The sequence below is a fragment of the Solea senegalensis genome, linkage group LG5 (genome assembly GCF_019176455.1).
Source record: "Solea senegalensis isolate Sse05_10M linkage group LG5, IFAPA_SoseM_1, whole genome shotgun sequence".
NCBI classification, from domain to species: Eukaryota; Metazoa; Chordata; class Actinopteri; order Pleuronectiformes; family Soleidae; genus Solea; species Solea senegalensis.
Window position 1 is genome coordinate 9,697,380 of NC_058025.1, and position 21,889 is coordinate 9,719,268.

General features: G+C 40.0%; 1 protein-coding gene across 4 annotated transcripts in view; it reads right to left on the minus strand.

Moving 5' to 3' along the window:
• Window positions 1–21,889, minus strand: part of frmd3 (FERM domain containing 3) — a 45,517-nt gene that overhangs the window by 8,595 nt on the left and 15,033 nt on the right. Inside the window, exons 3-14 of one of the 4 annotated variants that reach the window (XM_044026400.1) lie at window positions 21,639–21,681; window positions 19,694–19,772; window positions 18,890–18,987; window positions 17,463–17,586; window positions 14,848–14,935; window positions 13,760–13,848; window positions 12,935–12,998; window positions 12,528–12,563; window positions 9,977–10,065; window positions 8,017–8,091; window positions 5,523–5,591; window positions 5,299–5,423 (exon numbers count right to left, since the gene is read on the minus strand). In XM_044026400.1, the coding sequence (XP_043882335.1) occupies window positions 5,299–5,423; window positions 5,523–5,591; window positions 8,017–8,091; window positions 9,977–10,065; window positions 12,528–12,563; window positions 12,935–12,998; window positions 13,760–13,848; window positions 14,848–14,935; window positions 17,463–17,586; window positions 18,890–18,987; window positions 19,694–19,772; window positions 21,639–21,681 (979 nt within the window). Of the gene's footprint in view, window positions 1–5,298; window positions 5,424–5,522; window positions 5,592–8,016; window positions 8,092–9,976; window positions 10,066–12,527; window positions 12,564–12,934; window positions 12,999–13,759; window positions 13,849–14,847; window positions 14,936–17,462; window positions 17,587–18,889; window positions 18,988–19,693; window positions 19,794–21,638; window positions 21,682–21,889 lie in introns of all 4 variants that reach the window. The other 3 variants (XM_044026399.1, XM_044026402.1, XM_044026401.1) reach the window with 3 other exon arrangements.

Sequence of the window (21,889 nt, forward strand, 5' to 3'; positions counted from 1 at the left end):
TGTTGTATTGTCATTTTTGGGTGTTTACAAGCAAGTGGAACTCCACAAAGACAGAGTATATGCTGTGCTGTCATTCCAATTTGTTCTATTCCTTGTGTCAAACCACTTTCTGAAATGGCTCCACGGCCTTTTAGAATCTCTCTCTCTATATATATTGTTCTGCCTTTAAACATAATCGTGTGTTCATGACTCAGGGGTGCAGCGGGTCACCTTCCGACTGGTGGTTCAATCCCCAGCTCCACTAGTCTGTATACGCAGATGGCAAAACAGTTGCATCAACAAAACGCCAAATTGCTCCTGATGGTTTTGCTGGCAGCGTGTGAATGTGAATGATGGATGCGTGACAATGCTGCATAGTGATGGATGTGAATGGAGCAAGTGGAAAACTGTTGTGTAAAGTGCTCTGAGTGGTCATCAAGACAAGAAAAGTGCTATAGACAGTATTATATAGAATCACATTTTGTTTTTGGATGCCAGGGACTGAGTTGGTCCATTTATCCACACTTATTGGAAGACTTTCTTCAAGACTTTGAAGTGTTTCCATGTGAATTTGTGTTCATTCATTGTGTAGAGCATTATTGAGGTCAGACACTGATGTTGGATCGAGAAGACCTGGCTCACAACCTCGATGGGGTTGAGGTCAGGGTTCTGTGTGGGCCAGTCAAGTTCTTCAAGTCTTTATAGTACTTGCTTTGTGCACTGGGACACTGTCATGTTCCTCAAACTGTTGCCACGGAGTTGGAAGCATAGCATTGTTCAAAATGTCTCGGGTTTGCTGGGGTCTAGAGCCTAAAGCCTGATTGAAGAACCTGAATGCAAGACCTGACGGGTGAGGTCAAATGCTTTTGTCCATATTGTGCTTGTATGTGTACATGCATATGTGTGTGTGTGTGTGTATACATGTCAGTGTAATGTCTATATTTATCTTTATTTGCATGTAGATTTATGCAGATTTATATTTGCATGCACTTTTTTTTTAATTAAACCTTAAAAAAGACCATTTATTATCTTCCAAACATCAAATGGCTGCATTCATAAGAAGAAATCTTTCATCTTCACCTGAAGTCTTCTAAAGTTGCACCATACTGTCCTATACAACACAATAAATCAATCTTTTCACTGTGCCTTACCTCACTGAGTAGCTTTTAGATGACAGTATGATAATTTCACACTGCTCTGACTCAGACAAAATGATTAATCTTGCACATTTGTATGATTTAGCTATTCTCAAAAATAATAAACAACTAGTAAAACATTCTCTTGAGTTAAATAAGAGAGGAGCAGACAACACAGAGTGACAGGAGAGGCAGTCGGAAACAAGGCATTTTCAAATTGAATCTTGTGTCATTACTCGGCCTGCATCCTGTCAGAGCTGCACGAGACGACCTCCTGCCCCTCCCCAAACTAACAAACGGAGATAGCCGATATGGTAACCGCTGCAAATCTTCGACCCTGAGCCAAGGCGGAATTGATTTTCCCATAAATGATATAAGGGCAGATAGAGAGAGGCCTCACAAAGCAAGAGGACAGCAGTAAATTCTGAGAGAAAAGGTGTACGAGAAGAAGTCCATCAACAGTTTATATATTAAATATTATTCTAGGCTACTATACATGATGGGGTGAGGTGAGGTATAGGAGGGGTGAAAGAGGGAGTCAAAGAGGGGGAAGGAAGGAGTTAAACCAAGGTCAGTTTTGGTCTGTTTCTATAGTCATTAAGTCCCATTAGGTGATCGCAGAGCCTTACATTTGTGCACCAGCATGATTGACATGCACGACAGACAACAACCAATGGCACATAAAGCGGAGTAGGTGAGGACAGGGTGGACTGTTACACCCTCAAAGAGAATTCAAGGTAACTTACTGTCTGTTTACTGTATGCTTGTTACTTTAACACGTGCACTGGTCAACATCACCGACGTGACAGTAGAAGTAGAAGTCAAAACAAAAAAAAACAAAAACATGCCAGACTTTATGTTGCGAGGTTTCCCAGTTTTCCACAGTGTCAATACACTAAAATCTAGATCTGTGTTCGGATCACCACCAAAATGTTATTATACCCTACATCCCAGAAAATGTCATTCACATTTGTCCTTTCCAATTTGCTGCTCACAAAGAGGCAGACAAACAAATGTGTCTGAAAATGTCTTCGGCCAAGGCCTGGTTAATAAAAAGTAAAAAGGCTTGACTGAGCTGATAAAAAGGTTTACACACTCATTTACTGTACAATACACTTACTGGCAAATGTTTTACAATCAGGCAACTGTAAAGAGAAGAATATATAAACCTCACTCTGGGCTATTAACAGTTCACTTCTCTTTTCCATCTGTGACCTGAAGACAAAGAACAGCGTTGACATCCCTCCTCTCTCATCTCGTTGCTTATCGCTGATCTGGCTTCCTGATTGAGCAGTTCATATGAATAGTGGTAAGTTACATCAGGACACAGTCAACACTCAAGCAGCAGAGTAGCTTCCCCGTGTTCATATGAAGCCTCTAAATAGGAATCGGGTGTCACAAATACCTGATTGCATTGACAATCTTTTAACTTCTATACATTTTCCATATTTCACATTCATTTTTTGTGTGATATTATTTCAGTCAATTTTCATATTTTCATCTTGGAAGAATCTCTCTTCTCTGTGTTGTTTTCCGAAACATCTCATTGTTACATATTGAAAACTGCCTCACACAACTTCTCTTTCCTCCCTCTCTTCTCACTCTCTCAGAGGCAGAGAGGGCGTGAGTCTCCACACCGCTGGCTACCACAGATGCATGTGTCTCTTATCACCTCATTGTCCCCGGCAGTCTGCACACCTGTCTGTCACCAGCTCATATCTAGCCTGCTCTTTCTCATTTTTTTGATTTTTTTTGGCTTCTCCCTGTTTTCTCCCTCTGCGTCAGAATCAATTGCTCCATCTGACCCTCTGCTGCCACGTGCACCATGCTGTTCCTCAGCATGCCAACAGTTATGCCACTTGACTTGGACGCCACCCTCACATTCTCCCTTGAATTATTTTTTAGCCGCTGTCATCATAATAGTTTTTAATATAATGCCTGTATGACCACTCAAAATGCTTTACATTACAGTTTTCTCACTTTCATTCCTCCAGCCCATGTCCAAGAGGAAAGGAATTGGGCTTGTAACCAGAAGATTGCTAGTTCAATCCCAGAATGGGCCAGCGACTGAGCCGCCTGAGTATGGAACCCAATCCCTCGTTGCTTCCTAGGCGCAGATAAGTGCTGCCCACTACTACTGCTACTGGTGGGTTAAATGAACAGTACAATCACAAATTGGTATGTACCAATTCTCAAACCTGTTCCTCCCACAGATTTGAGGATTAGGCTAATTGGACACGTGGATGGTTGTTGTTTGTCTCTATATGTGGCCCTGTGATGGACTGGTGAGCTGTCCAAATGTATGTCAGCTGAGATTGGCAGTGGTATGTGTGTTATTATGTTTCTAATACAGCTTTCATTACATGTTTATTATACCAAGTAACAACTGCCAGCACAACAATTAAGAGCAATATGGGGTTACGTGTCTTGTTTTGGGAAACAAAATTGGCCTGTAGAGTAAAAATGTCCTACCTCCTGTTCATCCTCACATAAAGAGAGCCTGCATATGCCTTTGCTGACCTTTGTCTATTCTCTCCTCTCTCATATTCTCTCCATTTCTTCCACCTCTCTGCTCTCAGACTGTCTGAGATAATCTTCCCTACCTGCTTCTCCTTAACAACAAGATTTATGCTTCAATCAGATAATAGGTCACAGGGGAGTGTTAGGAATACTTGAGAAAATGAAACAGAAGAATCACGATGACATGCAAAAGAATCTCACGAGGGGAACCCGTAGTTGTACGAGTAGATATTTTATGGTCTACTATTATAAATCTGCTCTGGGAGGATGTGTCGAGGGAACAAGGCCTGAACATACTAACTATATTGTGCTGCCTCTCTGTTCTTTTCTCCAATATCCCATGAGAACAAAACTGATCCAGGATCGACTGTGAGTCAGTTGACAACAGGCTAGATAATGGATAGCTGAGATATCCCTCAGCAACTACTTCCCTATTATACAGCTCACCACAGTGGTATATCTACTGTATGTAATATTATACTAATAGTATGGGAAACAGACATTATTGCACCAACACTTTAATCACGTTGCACTTGTACTAGTAATGCTTTTAATGTCTTTTTACTATTTATATTTTTTAATATATTGTTACTATTGTACTACTACTGCATTGTCTCTATGTCTAAAATCCTATATGAGATTACTGAATAATAATATACTATAACCTGAAGTTTATATCCTAAATGTGTGTTAATATGACTACATAAATGAATTGAAATTTCATCCGAATCGCAAATATGGCCTACTGCAATTTTTAAATCGCAGGAGGTGCGACATTGTGTATGTCAAAATATAATTTCCGATGAAGTACTATCCTGATATGTAGACATCTAATTCTGCAGACTGAAGGGAACATCTTTGTTTCTCACAGATCTGGACAAATATCAAAGAATAATCATTTTAAATGATTACAACTCTTGTCCAAAGATATTAAATATCTAACATTCAAAATCGTTCAGTCCTTGTATGATTGTCTGATAGTGTGATGAAAAATGTAACCTAAATATATTCATTAAAATGTGGAACAGCAAATAACAAAAGTTCTATTACAGTCTCTCTCACACACACACAGTTAAACTGCAGTCGATAAGTCCATTTACTGTCTGTATGTTCTTGGTTTGCATTTCTATGATTTAATCACTGGATGAAGATTCACAAACTAAGAAAAACCAGAAAAGAAAAACTAAGACGACAGAGAGCGTGCCTGTGCATGCAGCAGCTGTGCGCACATGCATAAACAGAGACAGACTGCCCGGAGCCAAACAAGCGCTGTAACTTCTAATTGACTTTTACTCGATGAGAACACAAGCTGGGTCCGTGGCTCTGCTTCCGTGACGTCTCTCTCTCACACACACACATACACAGTAAAACGCGCAGTGTCAAACACATGGACACCCCCTTCCCACACACCCACACACAGATATGGTGGTATCCTTGGCGTGAATCATGGGGAGGGTATTTTTAGCGTGCTGTGATCAGTGTCTCCAGGGAGACAAGACTGATGGAGGGATGGAAGCATCAGCTGCTCAATTAATGCACGTTGTGCATGTGCTTCTTCCTACACAAGGGAGACCACATGAGCCTTTCCACAGGTCTGTGCTGTGGCAGGGCCGTGAGTGTGTGTGTGTGGGTGGGTGTATGTATGTATGGTGTAATATCCTACCATTGTCTGTGGCAGTCTCTTCGTATTCGTTAGTTGAGGGCAGTGCAGGAACCAGAGGCTCCATGTTCATGATGAGGTTTTTATGGCTCAGTGAGTTAAAACTTCGACTCTGTCCAAACTGGGCTCTGAAAACACAGACAACAACAACAAGTTCATTACTTTAAATAAGCAACAGGCAATGACCACTTCTCTAATTGTGTGAGGGATTTTAAACTGGTGCTTACCTGCACACCTCTGGTGGCTCTCTCTGGATCTTGGAACTGGCTTCAATCACCTCCTTGGCTACTTTTCCACTAACAAGAAAAACAGAAGCAATTTGCTGTAGAAAAAGGTTTCTCCTGATTAAGAATTAAGAAAAGGTGCTTCTCATCAGAATAAAAAAACACAAACACTGTGCATACAACGCTCAATAAAAGAATCAGTCAGCTTTTGTTTTAAAGCTGCAGTGGGTACATTTTTAATTTAAACACATGCCTGTTACATTCAAACCAAACGAGTTTACACAATACTGATTAAGGGCACTTTCTATTTGGTCCGCTTTCAAAGTTTCAACGTTTCTTTGGATAGTCCGAACGTTTTAAAGCTCATCCACAGTCTGGTGTGGACAAAACAAACTCTGATCAGCCTGAAAACATGGGACTCCAAAACCCCAGGACGGCATACATGCAATGTTGCTCCATTGTTTGTTTTTAAGGTGAACAAGTTGGCTGAAGGGGATGGATTTCCGTTTTCAGTCCTGGCCTATCAATGATCTTTCCCTGCTCAATACAGCTGTTAAACAGTGTGACGTGAGTGCAGTGAGAAAGTGAACCAAACCAAATGAAATTTGTGTGACATTTTTCAGCATTCCCCATCCAATCGAAACAAAGTCCCCCGGACTATCCTGGTGTGAAAAGTCTATCAGTGCCACACGACTCTCTCTGTTCTCAGCAGCGTCGCCTGATGTCATTCCAATACTGCAAACAGGAAGTGATTTATTTAATGTCAAGACAGACGGAGGTAACAGCAACTTTGGCCGAGTATACTGAGGCACTGCAAACAGTTTAAAGTGTGATTGAGAGCACAAGGAGGCGGCCACAAACAGTGATAATTCAGAAGTGGATTTCACGGCTCGAAAAAACCCACTTGTTCAGCATTTTGACAAGATAAATGTTTCTTGTCTCCAGCAGCAGCAGCCGCCCCTGTGCTGCAGTATACACACACAAACACACCCTCGGTCAGAACTGATGAAGGACGCAGCATAGAAATAATGTCACATCGTTTCTGACTGAACAGAGGCACATAAACAACGTCAACGTCGAATCACCAAAAGTCACGCACTGCAGCTTTAAATCAAGGACATGGACAAACCTTGGTTTGCAAAAGTGCCTTTAACTGAGAGGTCAATCTTATACATTTGTTTTAAGTTGAATGTTTTAAGTTTTTTTTTGTTTGTTTTTTTAATGCTGCAAGCTGGAGACAAGTGTGTCTATATATAAGAACCAGTGGTCTCTGTCAGAAAATAACAATCTGTGATTTTTGCAGTGAGAACTATTTTTGTTTTCGGCTGAGCAGGCAGGTTCCTCCTCAGCAGGTTTAACAGACTGCTGGACAAGTTAAGTTTCTGGACTCTGACCACTCCCACTTAAAAGCCGGCAGCCACACCTTCCAACCCACTAGTCGCCCGCTGGTGAGATTAATGGTTAGGTTGTAATTTACCGGGTGAAATTTATCACCTGGGGTTGTTGACATGCACTTGATAGCTCAGGGGACGGTCACACCGCTGCGTGCTGCGTAATGCTAAATTAATCCACAGATCCAACACCACAAATCTCTTTTTCCATTTTGCATTTGCACAAATTACCATCTCTCATATTTCAGAACAAACTCTACGCCATTACTCATCATGGACCTCTGGGCCACACTGCTTTAGCTGATGAACTGAAGTATAATCCCGGAGAAAAAAAAACCTACTACAGCACGTCTGAGATGGATATCAAGACTAACATGACTTCCATTAGAGGTTTTCCTGTGATATTAGGGTCCGAAAACCACAGCAACAGAGACTGACCATACTCATTAACGAGGAGATGCAGATGCAAATGGATGTACTTTAAGGACAAGTTGAAAGATGAACAAACATCACTAGAATACGACAGGGACAAGGATATGAGGACAGGGAACACACGTCATTTTTCTCTCACATGGACATAAAATACATGAAAATGCATCAAAACCTAGTATATTTAACTCTGTATATTTATCCTCTATCTTCTTCTACTGTCACTGTTAAAATTGTAGCATCACTTTGTTTCCCTTTCTCTCTCAACACACACAGATCCTACTGACTTTCAAACCTGTTGTCCAACTGAAATGTAACGATGGATAATTTTCAACCCAACTACGCACAAGTGTTAGCGTGGTTAGGGTGTGGGCTAAAAAAAAGACACAACTAGGGTTAGGGTTGAAAATGACATACAAAATAAATAAAAACCTGTGTCAGTCACATCAACATATAATGCTTTAACCACTAAACAAACTCGAAGCTACTTGAAGCTACTTGTTATTTATACTACGCCTATATTAAAAACGTATCTATGGGTTGTAATTCCTGCACACAGCCCATTGTTATGTTTCATTGGAGGACAGTCTTGTACTTTCCTTTAACTGTCAAACTTCTGCCTGTATTTTTAATTGATATGCACCCACTCTTGAAAACTAACTTGAATAGTGTCTCACCTGTATCTGAACCTGCTGCCTTTGAAGAAGATGTTACTGCTAGAAACCGTCTTTATCTGACTCGACTTGATGCACCTGTCAAACAGAGGGTGGGAGAAACAAAGAGATGCACACAAAGGGCTTCGTTATTACAAGGCCATGACGACTGTAAGGAAATATGTATATATATATATATATATATATATATATATATATATATATATATATATATATATATATATATATATATATATATATGTATATATATATATATATATATTTATATATATATACACATACAAAAAAGGTTTTGACGATAACTCTGTGACTAACTCATAACACAGCACAGCTCAAACTTTTCTTTTACAGTGTGTGGCATCAGTGACTTTCTTTGTATAGATTGGATTCCTAAAAGGCAGAAGAGGAAGAAGCTGTGTCAAGGTAAAGTTTGCACTTCATGTTTTATTCAGGTTCATTTATCATGTGAAACCAGGTTCCAGAGCAGCAGAGACGATGCAAGGGAGACATACACACATGAGTTTGAGTTTCAGAGAAAGATAGAAACTGTATGTTCTCCTCGCTCTGCTTGGCTGCCATTTACAGTCCAAACTCAATTCCCCATGATTCGATTAAGAGGCTCAAATGCTTGTCTGACATCCAAGACGACATCCACTCCCCTTCTGTCCACCTCTCAGAGACACATGAGCTGCCGTCATTAAGAAGTCAATATCCACGCTAACACGGGCTCAGGCAACACCGGGAGGCGTTTATTACTTCATCCATATGTCCTCTATAGTAATGTGCATGTACGGTATTTCGACAGGATGATCAGCTGCTGCAGAAGAAAAGCTAAGATGTAAAAAAAAACTAAAGACAAACGAAATATATAAAGATGGCGAGGAAATAAGTGAGGGATTAATAATCTAGAGGAGGAAGGACACCAAGAAGCAGTCCCCGAACTGTATAAACATGACCTCAATCTCACCCAGGTGGATGTTTCTTATTTTCCTCACACAACTTTAAATAACAAGTGCATGGACTTTAGTGCTGCATGAGATCATGAACAGTTGTAAACTATTGTAATAATGATACGATTAACGACTTACAAACATATACTTATACTCAGAAATGTTGTAAATGTCTTTGTGCTTTGGTTTGCAGCCAGAACAGAAAAACTTTGTGTCCGCGGAGAAGTACATGTCCTTGATGCTCCTCGAGTCCTGAGACCTCGAGCACCGTTTGCTGCGCGGCAACTTTCCTCTGCCGTTGCATAACGAGACCCTGACTGCGGCGACGAGGTCATTCGTATACATTTCGCCCCGCAAACCTCGAGTCCCCCATGATGACAGACAAAAGTCGAGTTTAATCTCTATTCTCACACACGTTTCTTCACCCCAAGCCTCTTTCTATTCCTGACACACCAGTGTCAACAGTCTGCAGATCAGAGAAAAGGACCTTGCAGCATTCAGCTGCTCCCCAGTGAAAGATAGCAGCAACAGGGTATCAGTCAAATATGTTTACAATAGTGAAAATGTGCTAAAAATGTACCGTAATCCAGTAAAATACTTATTTATACTTTCTTTTTTGAATACTTAATGTTATTAATTATATTTGTTTGTTGTTGGTGAGAGGACTAAATGTTGAAATAATCCTGTCTCAAATGCCTCTGAATTAAAGACCAGTAAAGCTGTTTTCAGACATGTTTGCCCCCTTGGTCAATGGTGCAAAACGACAGCAAAAAAAGAATTAATAATAGAACAAAATGAAAATAAAATACACAAATGTATTTACCAAAGACAAATATGAGCTCATGTGACAAAGCAGGAGAAACTTGCTACTGTGAACATGTCCTACCCAAACAATCTGTCGCTGCCTTCATCATCATGTGTGATTGACAAACTCTAATATGGAGGTCATGTCCTAACATGGCTGTCCTGGATGTTATGTGCGTATGAGTGCTTATGTAGAGAGAGGGGCTCACTTGTAAAAGGCCTGGTTCTCCACTCCACACTTCCATAAGTGCTTACACGCTGCAGGGGTTGACGTGTGAAACGTCAGCACCAGTTTCTTCTGCACAGAAAATGACAGACGGAGAGAGAGAGAGAGAGAGAGAGGGAGAGAAATGAGGTAACCATAAGAGGTGTGACTAAGGACTAAGAGCAGTGCTGAGCACAAAGAGAGGGAGCTGTGCAAAATGCTGACCCACAGGCCCAAAGCCAAAAGCTTAGCAAGATGTTAGGACAGATATAGTGGGCATTCAGCAGTAAAATGGCCTGCAAGCAGAACACTGGTCTTTATGGACAAAGAGGAGAAGGAGGAGGGACAGGTTATGTTCCTGTAAATGTCAAGATTTCAGTCCCTGTGAGTCTGGTCATATGATCCCAGATCAATGCTGCCCGACAACAACGAGGAGGAGGAGGAGGAGGTGAACGAGTGAAGAAGAGAGGAAACAGGAGGATCCATGCGTCACATTATACCTACGATTTGTAGACAAAAAGCAAAAGATTGGGACCTTTAATTGTGATTAAAAAACCCTCTGTCAGCTGTATTGCTCAGCCCCCTCAGTGTCACACATCAGTTCTAAAACACTTTTGCAGCAGTGGTCATGTGTGTCTGGTCACAGGCATGTAAAAAAAGAACCACAATTCTATATTAAAACATTAATAACAAATTGTCTCGGGTCCCACTTTGTCTGTGTGGAATAGTATGTGTGTTTTAAACAATTTAACAAATTGATTAATTCTAATTTATTATCATCATTATCATTATCATGCACTACAGAGTTTAGAATGAAAGTATTGACTAAAACCTCAGCCATTGGTTATGGCAAACATTGTATGTGTAAAATGTTGATTTGATTTTGTATGTATTATTTTTCCAATACCCGAGAATGACCATATATTAGATCAGGAGTCTGGTCAGCTCTATGGAGGCCACCATTTTGGACCTCCGTGTTTTTACAGTAGCCCACAATGGACAAACTAAACATTTTTTCGAGTTTCGATGCCAACTGAAGGCTACATAGGTTGTTAAACACACTTGGAAGAGAAGTTTGAGGGTGTGAGGGATTCACCTGTAACATGCAACGTCACCTAAAAGTGTTGCTAAAAATTTTACACACTGTGCCTTTAAAATGTGTTTCTAAGCTGGAGCACCAGACAGTGACTCAAAAATGTGAAAATGATATAATAAAAACAACTGTTTTCAAGATGTTTGAACGGAGGAACCAGCTCAAAGTGGGACAGAACAGTCGATAAACAACAGTATAGTGAGGATGAAGTGATATCAGACGACAACAACAACAACGACAACAACAACAACATGACTGAAATCTAACACCTGTGAAAACGCTTCACACAAAATAATGTGAACACCAACACGTTCACACAGGTCAGTGAAGAAATAAAGAGACTTCGCACACACAGTTATAGATTATGCATCACAATATCACATAATCTATAATTTACTGATAATGTGGCTGTGGGGAGGAATGATAATAATCTAATCTGAAACATCACTTCAGTCATTAAGCAGAATGTTTTTTGTTTTTTTTTTAAGATGAATTATAGCTGAATATGAAGGGATGAAATGACACAAGTAACAAATGAACACATGAAAAAGGTTCACCCAGTCAAATGGTGGAGGGGAACTGAGGGCAGCAGTGTTGGGAGAGGCATCACTTAGAAAAGTTAAAGGTCCAATGTGTAAAATGTAAGAGGTTTTATTGGAAGAAACTACCCAGGTAGGTATGTTTGTAATCGCTTTAAAACCCTTAGCCTCAGAGTAAGTTATTTGTTTGCTTGTTTAACACCCGCAATAGTTACCTGATTCCCTTGGGGAAGAAAGGGGCGAGTGAAGGAGTCCTTAGTTTGTTGTAGTCTGTGGTCTCCCACCATTACATGTCACTCATTTTTACACACTGGACCTTTGAGTACAATGTTTTTGTGCTGCTATTGTTATTCCTTGTGTTTACTCACCAGTGACGATTATGTTAACACACACACACAGAGAAAAGACAGAGACACAAAGATAAAACTGCACCTTCAGCCATTCATGAGCTGCCAAACAGACAAAGAGAAACACTGACACTGACGAGATATAAGGCGAGATGAGAGCTGAGCTTCTGTAATGAGGACATATAGTTATGAGACTCATCACCGCGGGTTAAAAAATGAGTGTGCCTTTAAATACGTGAATGGATATTTTAGCGGAAAAGCAATATGAAACACAGACATCAGTAGTTCTTGCATAATAAAGTGTTAACACACACACACACACACACACACACATGGTTTAATACACAGAGGCATGCTCTGAATCTAACACAGCCCCACACTGAGCGACAAGCACAGAGATGAAATCTGTGTCCCCAAATGTGAGACACCTGTAAGCGTGTGTGTGTGCATGTGTCACGCTGAGATGTCACGCCATTTACATTGATCAAATACGACACTGCCGTGAAGGAATCTCATATTTGGGCCACAGCAGCCGACACGTGACGTGAGTGAGGAGCTTAGTCGTAACACACCCACCGTCCTGTTACAATGAATCCTGCCTGTTACCGAGATCTGAAACAGTGGCACGCATACACAGTGTGTGTGTGCGTGCGTGCGTGTGTGTGTGTGAGAGAGAGAGAAGTACATTTTCATAGGACATTCTTCGATTGATGAGACATGACAAATAATGGCAAGGAAGAGGAAAAGGAAAAGAAGAAGGAGGGAGGGAGGGAAATAAATAATAAAAAAACCAACTATTGTACACAAGTCAGAAACAAGCTACTCAATTCACCAACGAAAACAGACGGTAGCTGTGCATCTGCATCAATGTCATAATCTTGGCTACACAGTGATGCAAGAAACTACACAACACATTTATTTATTTTTTTAGTCATAACGATGCAGAGGAGGAGAAGCTGCATGCTCGACGACACCACACTCACCTCTTTCTGAATCCCTATGACGTAAAATGTCTTTCCTTCAAACTTCAGCTTGCTGACGTCCACCCTGCAAAGAATGACATCATTACAACTCGAGGAATATTTACAAACTACTGTTCTCGCGGTGAGATGAAAGGACTGTAAATGGCCCGTTTACTATTTACATTAGTTTCTAGACTCACCTATTAACAGCAGAATGTAATTATACACTGCATTTACATTTAAGTGCTGTGCTTGCATTTTACTCACACTTGACACTAGATAAATAATGTTTATGTGCGCCAATGTGTCGCAGGTAATCTTCCACCCAAAATATTTATAGTTGAACGCTGATACTCAGCGATACATAAAGTAGTTCAATAAACATCATCAGATCATTAAAATTAGATAACATTTATAAACTCCAAATATAAAACTGGAATTGAGTCGCTAGAAATATTACTTTTACTTAATAATTCCAATACTTTTCCAACCACTCTGGGTTAGCCCTACCTTTAATTAGCTACTTATTTTGTATATGTTAATACTCCTAAATGATCAAAAGTGAGGGGGGGAAAATAACCCTGTACTGATTCTATATTTTATAAGCCATAGTTTTTACAAAATCAATTAATCCAGCACTGGTAACGGGTGTCCCATATTGTCCCACATAGAAATTCTCCTTGTCCCTCAGTTAATTAGTTGGGATTTGGTCACGTGATGTACCAGTTCCAGCGCTGAAATGACAACTAAATCCAAAGAGGATCAGCCGAATAATCTTTATACTAAGTGTCATTTGAGATGTGAATACCCCGGTTTTTATTTAAGACTTGAGGCCATCATTTGTACCATTTGAGGAGGTGGATTCTCTTGTTTCCCTGGAAGACCACGAAACCGGTGGCTGTGAACCCGAGAAAGGCTGTGGAGCCCGTGAAGTCCTGAAAACACACACACACACACACACACAGCGTGAGAGGCAGCACATGGCATGATGGGATGCAGGTGAGCTAACCGTGGGGAAGCAAGTGGGCCATTAATAATTTCCCATGTAAATGCCACCTACGTGAAACACCTCGTTTGTTTGTTTCAAACTACAAACCTCTAATTTGCAGCAAACGGCAACAAGAAACACGGAGCAGCACAAACAGCGCGTGAGATACAGTTTGACACAAAGTGAGTGAGAGAGAACACCGTCACTCTGTCCGTCTGCCTCAGAATACCTATGATGACCTTTTTGCATCTTGTACCTGGCAAATACTCCATATTACAAAAAACCCTACTAACACTAAAACTAATAAAAACTAACCTAAGCATTTACAAAAAATAAAAAACTAACAAAGCCACTCTAAAAAGTAATTAAAACTAATTCATTTTAAAAACAAAAATCCCAAACTATTATAACCTTGCTGCAGATCTACACGTGCATGATACTGTAAACCAAATTATAAAACTGCTCCAGTGAAGCAGGTGAAGGGGTCTGATCTGCACCAGAACATATTTTTTAATCATGTTGTGATAAGGTCCTTGTCCTTTACTCATTCACCACGTCTCTATTGGACTCATTATCATGCGTTGTGGGAAAAACTGCCGTTGCTGGAGTTGTTCATGTGTTCAGTTGAAATTATGCAAATGAAAGAGCGCAGATCAGTGTGCGTGTGTGACTGGAAGCGTCAAACCTCCCACTGAAGCCTGAGTCTGCACTTCTACAACACCTTCACCCTTAACGTAAACAAATGGCTGCAAGTGGCATGAAGTTTTTATGTAACAATTATGCTTTTGTTGCCGTTTTGTTCTTAATTAACCTCGATTACAAACATGGCACTGACAGCGACAGGTAAAAGTGGAAGTTCTGGCTTAAAAGAGCAGCGAATATCGGTTAATCCTGAACATTTTGAACTGGATTAACTACGACAGTTGCGGCTTCTCAGTCATGTTACCTTGCACGGATGAGGGTCAACTCCGTATGTTTCGAGGCTGTGAGCCCTTTGGAGCATGCTCAACTCTGCGAGTGCAGCACTCTGACCCCTGAGGCAGAGGAGAGGAAAGGGAAAGTAAAGTTACAAAAACTCTACACAAACACTAAAAACAACAATAATCTCCATATTGTCTATTTTTCCCTTAGGGAAAACATGATGTGTCAAGCTCCTATGCGAGTGAGAGTAATTATCTTTTTTGTGTAATCACATTTTGCTATTACAGTTTCTGTTTACTGTGTGCACCAGAAAAGTTACTGATAAACATGTATCTAAAGGTACTGACTTTGCAATAAGAGGCTACACTGACTGTGTGAAAGCTGTGCCCTAAAAACACTAAACACACAACATTCAAGGCAAAGAGGAAGAGAGAGCGCTGTCACGACAGTTTTAATGATACTGACTTGTATATATATATATATATATATATATATATATATATATATATATATATATATATATGTATATATTATTTTTTACTTCCCTTTCCTTTTCATTTCATTTATGCACTTTATATAGAACCCGCAATGTATTTTTTGTAGTACAGTATTATATATTGTTCCACTGCACTCTTCCCTTGACGTTTTATATTGCGATGTGCTGCTATCAAGATGAGAAGAGTATTTTAACAAATAAGATAAAAACATTCGAGATGGGAATCGGTATCAGTATCAGTATCAGTAAAATCCGATACAATCCAAAAAGCCTATATATACAGTAGACAGACAAGAAAAAAAAAAAAATAGAAATGCATATTTACATACTCGAATTTGTGATATTCGTACTGGTCTCTTCCCATCCCTAAAATAAGTGTTTCATTCAGCAATTTTTTTGTTATCATGCATATTCCTGACCATGTTTTTCTATTATCTATTTGTCTCCATGGTCTGTGCATCCACTCTTTCTACTGCTGCTGCTGCTGCTGCTGCTGGTGTAACTGATCATGTCGATGTGTTGCCAAACTAGATACCGTTCTCACATTTCTATTTCAGATCACACAGTGTGTTTCCGCACATCTCGTCATCTCGACCCTAAAAAACCTCTAGAATCGAGCCAAACTTTCTCTGGGGTGAAAATCAGCACAAATAAAATATTCGCCACATGCAAAGTTAAACCAATACTACATGCAGTGCATCATTCCTCCTCTGGAACGTCAACAATTCCGCTTATATTAATTCTTAAAGGTGGTGACACTTCCCTACATGATAGCAGAGAGAAAGGACTGCAATACTCAAACATATGAGACACATAAATCAACATTAAAAAGGCTGAATCCATTATAAAGAAGTTATTCACTATGTGAATAGAATTCATACTTGTACTTGTAAACTACCTGCGGCCTCTTGCTCTGCAGCTCAGTCAGTAACTAATCTGTTAATCCTGTCAGTCAGAGAAAAGAAGAGCATCATCTGCTGCTTCTGCTGCTGTGGGAAATGACGGCCTTTGCTTTGATGTTCTATAATCACAGCGTGCGGCCGTCACAAAGCTCACATGCTCATTCATGAGCTGCAGCCATGATGGAAATAATTACCAACCACCCAATGGAGGTGGAAAGAGGACTGAAGTAAAAGTACCACTACTTTGGTCACTTTTTACTTAAGTGCAAGTAAAAGTACTGGTCTAAAAATGTACTCAAGTTAAAGTAAAAAAAGAAGTAGCTTGTTTAAAATTTACTCAGAGTAAAAGTGACTTTTTTATGGGGATACAAGAGGACACAAAACTCACATGAACTCTTTTTAATTAAAGACAAAAGTGCTGACAAATTAAAACACGTAAACACATGATGTCTCAGTCAAAATGGGTCAAAGGTCACAAATGCTTGACTTTCTCACTCAGTCAGGGACCTAATTAACGCCAATTCACCTGTCCTCATCATTCCCCTGTCCTCATCATTCCCCTGTCCTCATCATCACCTGTCCTCATCAGTAACCTGTCCTCATCACTCACCTGTCCTCATCATTCCCCTGTCCTCATCAGTAACCTGTCCGCATTATTCCCCTGTCCTCATCACTCACTTGTCCTCACCATTCCCCTGACCTCATCATTAACCTGTCCTCATCGTTCACCTGTCCTCATCATTCATCTGTCCTCACTATTCACCTGTCCTCATCTGTCCTCTTATCTTATCTCATCTTCTTATGTTGTGTTGTGTTGTACTGTATTATCCTATCTTATCTTACATGTCATGTAGTGCCTCCTTGTGCACTCTGGATTTGTGTTTTGATGAATGGTTGTGTGTGGAGTGGTGAAACTGTGGAAGCTGAATTGCCCTAAGCGATAAATAAAGTTATGTGCTTCTGTAACTCTTGCAGCAAGACATGTGGGAGGTCATTTTTTCCAGGCATTCACTCCACTTTCTCTTCCACTCTATCCATGACACAAGTTTGGCTCTGATCAATATCTAAAATTCAGAACATCCCAGCAAACAAGCAAAATTCCTCTGCAAATGATTACAAGCGGAATCTGATTGTGCAGATCCCAGGTACGAGTATATGCGTCTGCGAGTATCAGAGAGTAAACACATGACAAAGATGTCACACCGCACTTACTCACTCATTCACACTCACTCACACATTCACCTGAGTTCATTCTTGTGTATTTCCATGATCTTCCTCTCCAGTTTGAGCGATTGCTTCGGGAACAGCTTAAAGTCACTGATGTAGTCTGATGGGTGCTCCTCTGGGTCATAATCCCCGAGTTCAGCTGTAATGAGAGATTGATCATTTGTGCAACAGGTTAAACACTAGGAATCGTGTATATTATGCTCCACATCTTTCTGCAGAAAAAAAGCATTAAACTACGCTTTTCACATTTGAATCAACTGATTTATTTTTGTGCCGAGAAGTTAAAACGGACCAAAATAGAATCCTTTCTAAAAATCCATCCTTAATTAGTCGTCATAAAAGAAGCTTCAAAAACCTTTGAAGTTTAATTAAAATATAATAATCCTCAAACGATGCTCCGGCTTTATAATCAACACCCTAACAAAGTGGGATAAGGACTTGCCCTTGTTAAAGAGCGCAGCTAATGTGTTCTCTGGGGAATCATCTCATCAGAAGGGTTCGTGCAGATCAGCAATTTGTATATTAGCCACAAGGGCTCACGTATGTGATCCAGCTAATTCCTCTCGTAATCCTTGTGAAAGCAAGTGGCTCTGCTGCTGTGATTTAAGATTAAAGTAGGAATTAACGGTTGTTTCAAAGCAGCCAAAGCAGACAAGCAGTCCCTCTGGTTTTAACCCTAAAACCATAGGGACTGGTTTAAGGGTTATTTAAAAGTTTTTCTTTGTTTTGGCCTTAAATATGATGTAAATCTTATTTATCCAAACAGGTTACAGGTAAATTCTGATGCACTATCACTATTCACATTTGACTTATTAATTAATTTCATTAATTAAATGTACCGCTTTACAAAAAAACTAGTAGAAGTAGTAAAACACGTCATTATTTCTTGCTCAAGATGTCATTTTGCAGTTATTTACTTGCATTACTAAAAAAATTTGTTTTATTGGAGTTGGCTCAAATTTGGGTATTAAAAGGTGAAGTCAGTTTATTTGTAAGATAAACAAAAATAACATTTTTAGTTTTAAACACCTTTTGGAAAGAAGTTTTCTTGTTTTTACGACAGGTGGTCTAATTCATTTGTTGAGCACTGTAGAACTGAGAGAATCTACTTTTGATTGGGTGCAGCTTTAGATGTTAACAAATCTGCTAAATACACACAATTACTTTATATCTATGGAAACTGAATTGCCCTAAGGAGATAAATAAAGTTATCTGTATCTGGGCTCGGATCTCTTGCAGTACGACATCAAGGAGGTAATTTTTCAGGCATTCGTTCAGCTTTCTCTTAACTCTTGCCATCCCGTAAGTTTGGTTTCAATCAAAATTTAAATTCTCAAGATCACGTCTAATAAATACGCACAACTACTTTGTGTTTGTGTAAATCACATGTAGATTCACTGTCAATAATAAAAATAATAAAAGTAAAGAAATAAGTCTCTCACCCTGGATGATACAGGCTCCCAGATATGCAGCTTCAGCAAAAGGACAGAGGAGACGACCGTGGTAGATGTCTCTCTTTAACTGGAGGTAAAGGAGGTACCTGGACACACACACACACACAGTACATTATCCTGCATCACATGACGTCAGATGAATTCAACTCAGATTGTAAATATAAATTCCGTGTGATTTCCAGCTTCATAAAGAGGAAAATAATCCGTGTGTTGTTGTTATGGGAATGAGATAAACAAGCACATTGCCATGGAAACAACTACCACATACCAGGGCCTGACACTGTAGTTACTATGGGAACAACTTCCATGGAGGCTGACTCAGACTTGTTGCTGATACACTGAATTGCTGAGCGTAACCAAGGAGCAGAAGAGATGACAGTTGTGCTGTGATGACAGAAATGTGTGTGTGTCTGTGTGTGTGTGTGTGTTGCCATGGAAACAGATGACTTTCCTCACACACCAGACTGCATCTCTGAGTCACCTGACTCATTAAACATGTTTCTGGACCATGAGGAACAGAAGCAGCGGGAGGAAAGAGCAAGAGATCAGATGGATTAGATTCATAGACTGTCAGATCACTGATGAGCTTCTTGTCTTGAAGCTTTGTGCGATTCATACATTTTTCAGCCGCACTGCAGTTTTAATGTTTAACAGATGCCTAAAAAACACTCTTTTCAGAGTTCATCGTTTTTTCTGTTTGACAACATTGCAGCATCGCTGCCAAACGAAGGAAAAAAAGAGAGCGAAAGAGCTGCGTGGTTCGTTTGCACCAGGAATCAGCAATCCTTATACCTGGTGAGTTCCTCCTTGATTTTCATCGGCTCGTGAGGATAAAACTTCACCCGGAAGCACATGGTGTACGGCTGCTGAGCTGCAGAAGACAAGAGACACACTGACGTAAGAGAGAGAGACAGACAGACAGACAGAGAGAGAGAGAGAGAGCGTTGGACAGTGATAGGCATTTGTGGGAAATAAAAGCGGTGCAACAGAGATGAATGAGGGAGAAAACCATTTGAGTGTGCATTTAACTATGTTAAAACGTTCAGTATATACAGAGGCTATAAGAATGTCCATTACTAACTATATAAACACACCTGGGCAAAAAACACTGAAAATGTTTTAAATCTTTATGAATTTATGAAATGTGGAAACATATCACAGTTCAACGGTCTGTTTTGTGACTTCTGCACAACTATTGCTACTTTATATCACGGCTTAATAATGCAACATAAAATGAATCATAACTTTGACTCAGAAAATGAAAAAAATGCATTTTTTAAAGCCTGAATATGTGACCTATAAACACACACACCCCCAGGATGTCCATATAAGGAGTTGTGTGATATTCCCACGGTAATTTGTCATGGGTGCGCCTGCGGCACAGATACGCGCCACGTGAACACTAAGGGTTAATACGGATTAAAACTGGTGAGGGAAAAAGAGAAAAAAACTGTAATACAGATTAGGAATTTGATAATAACAGCAATTACTCATCTCTCTCTCACACACACACACACACGATGCACATATACACACATAGGACAAACTAAAACATCAGCCTTGCAGAATAATGTGACATAAATTCTGCCACAGAGAGAACTGATGTTTCAGAAAGACTCAGATCTTCCTCCTCTCTCATTCTTCCCTCTCTTTCACTTCCTCTCAGCCTCTTTTATCTCAAACTATCTCTCCATTATCCACGGTCTCTTATTTCCCCCCTCATTTCTTTCCTAATCAGATTTTTTTCACTATCTGTCACTCCCTCTCCTGAATTATCTCCCCATACGTCTTCTTTATCACTCTCTTCCCCTGGAATCTCTCCTCCGTCTCCACCCTCTGTTGCCGACCTCCCCGCGCTGCCTCCTGTCCTGCCCTCGCACACGTGTACTGGTGAAGCAGAAAGCACCGCTAATAGCTCCTTTATTAATTTATAACAGGAAAGCGAGAGCAGAACAGTCGTTAAGAGGGAGGGTGAACTTCAGATGAGGGGAGAAAGAGAGGAGGGAGCAGAGGGGGAGATAATTGTAAAGAGAGAGAAATACAATAGTCAAGAAACGGACTGCCCACAAACGTTCTTAGCAAAACACATTACTCTTACTTTTAGGTCTGTTATTTTTGTGTATTGCAGTTAACCGACTCGAAATCTGAGATTGGTGGGAATCAAACTGCACCTGCTCATGCAGAATTGTTTTCCCTTGTTCATCCATTTTCATCCAACAAAAACACATCGTACACCACTGTCTGTGTGATTGCATGATTTCATTTTAGAAACGGCACTAAAACGAAGCGCAAAATCAAATCAGAGCAGTAGAAAATATAAAAGGATACTCTTAAAGTTCATTTCAAGTGAATGCACTGAAGGCTTGTTGACTTTGTTTTTGTAATTTATGACACTTGTTTTTCTCCAGCTCTGTCACTACTCTGAAACTTGAGCAGTGTGTCCTGGCAAAAAGGTACATTTATTTTAAAAACGATGGCTGTGGCTCAGTGGTAGAGTGGCTTGACTTTCAACCCGGAAGGTTGTGGGTTTGATGCCAGACTCTGACTCTATATTCTACCTGCTGACTATGTAGATTCTCTGTATGAATGTGTGAGTAAAGGAGTTACTGAATAGACACAGACCATTTCCGCGCATTCATGTTTAACGCATGTGGTTTTAATTCTCGTGTACAGTTGTGATCACACAAATACAACAATCCAGACGCAACATAAGCACACAAAAAGAAAGGACACTTACACTTCATCTGCCTCACCACAGGCTTGTTGGGCTCCAGCCAGTGCTGAGAGAAAGACATATCGTGTTATTGTCAGTGTACATTACATATGTAACATCAGAAAATAGTATTTATTTAAATGCACCATTGGATAGACTTGTTTTTATGTAAATGATCTCATATATTAGATGGGACTGCACAGAAACTGGTGGTAGAGTTTTATAAAAATCAAGTTCTCATGACGTATTTCTACTATGTCACTTGTGTATTTTGA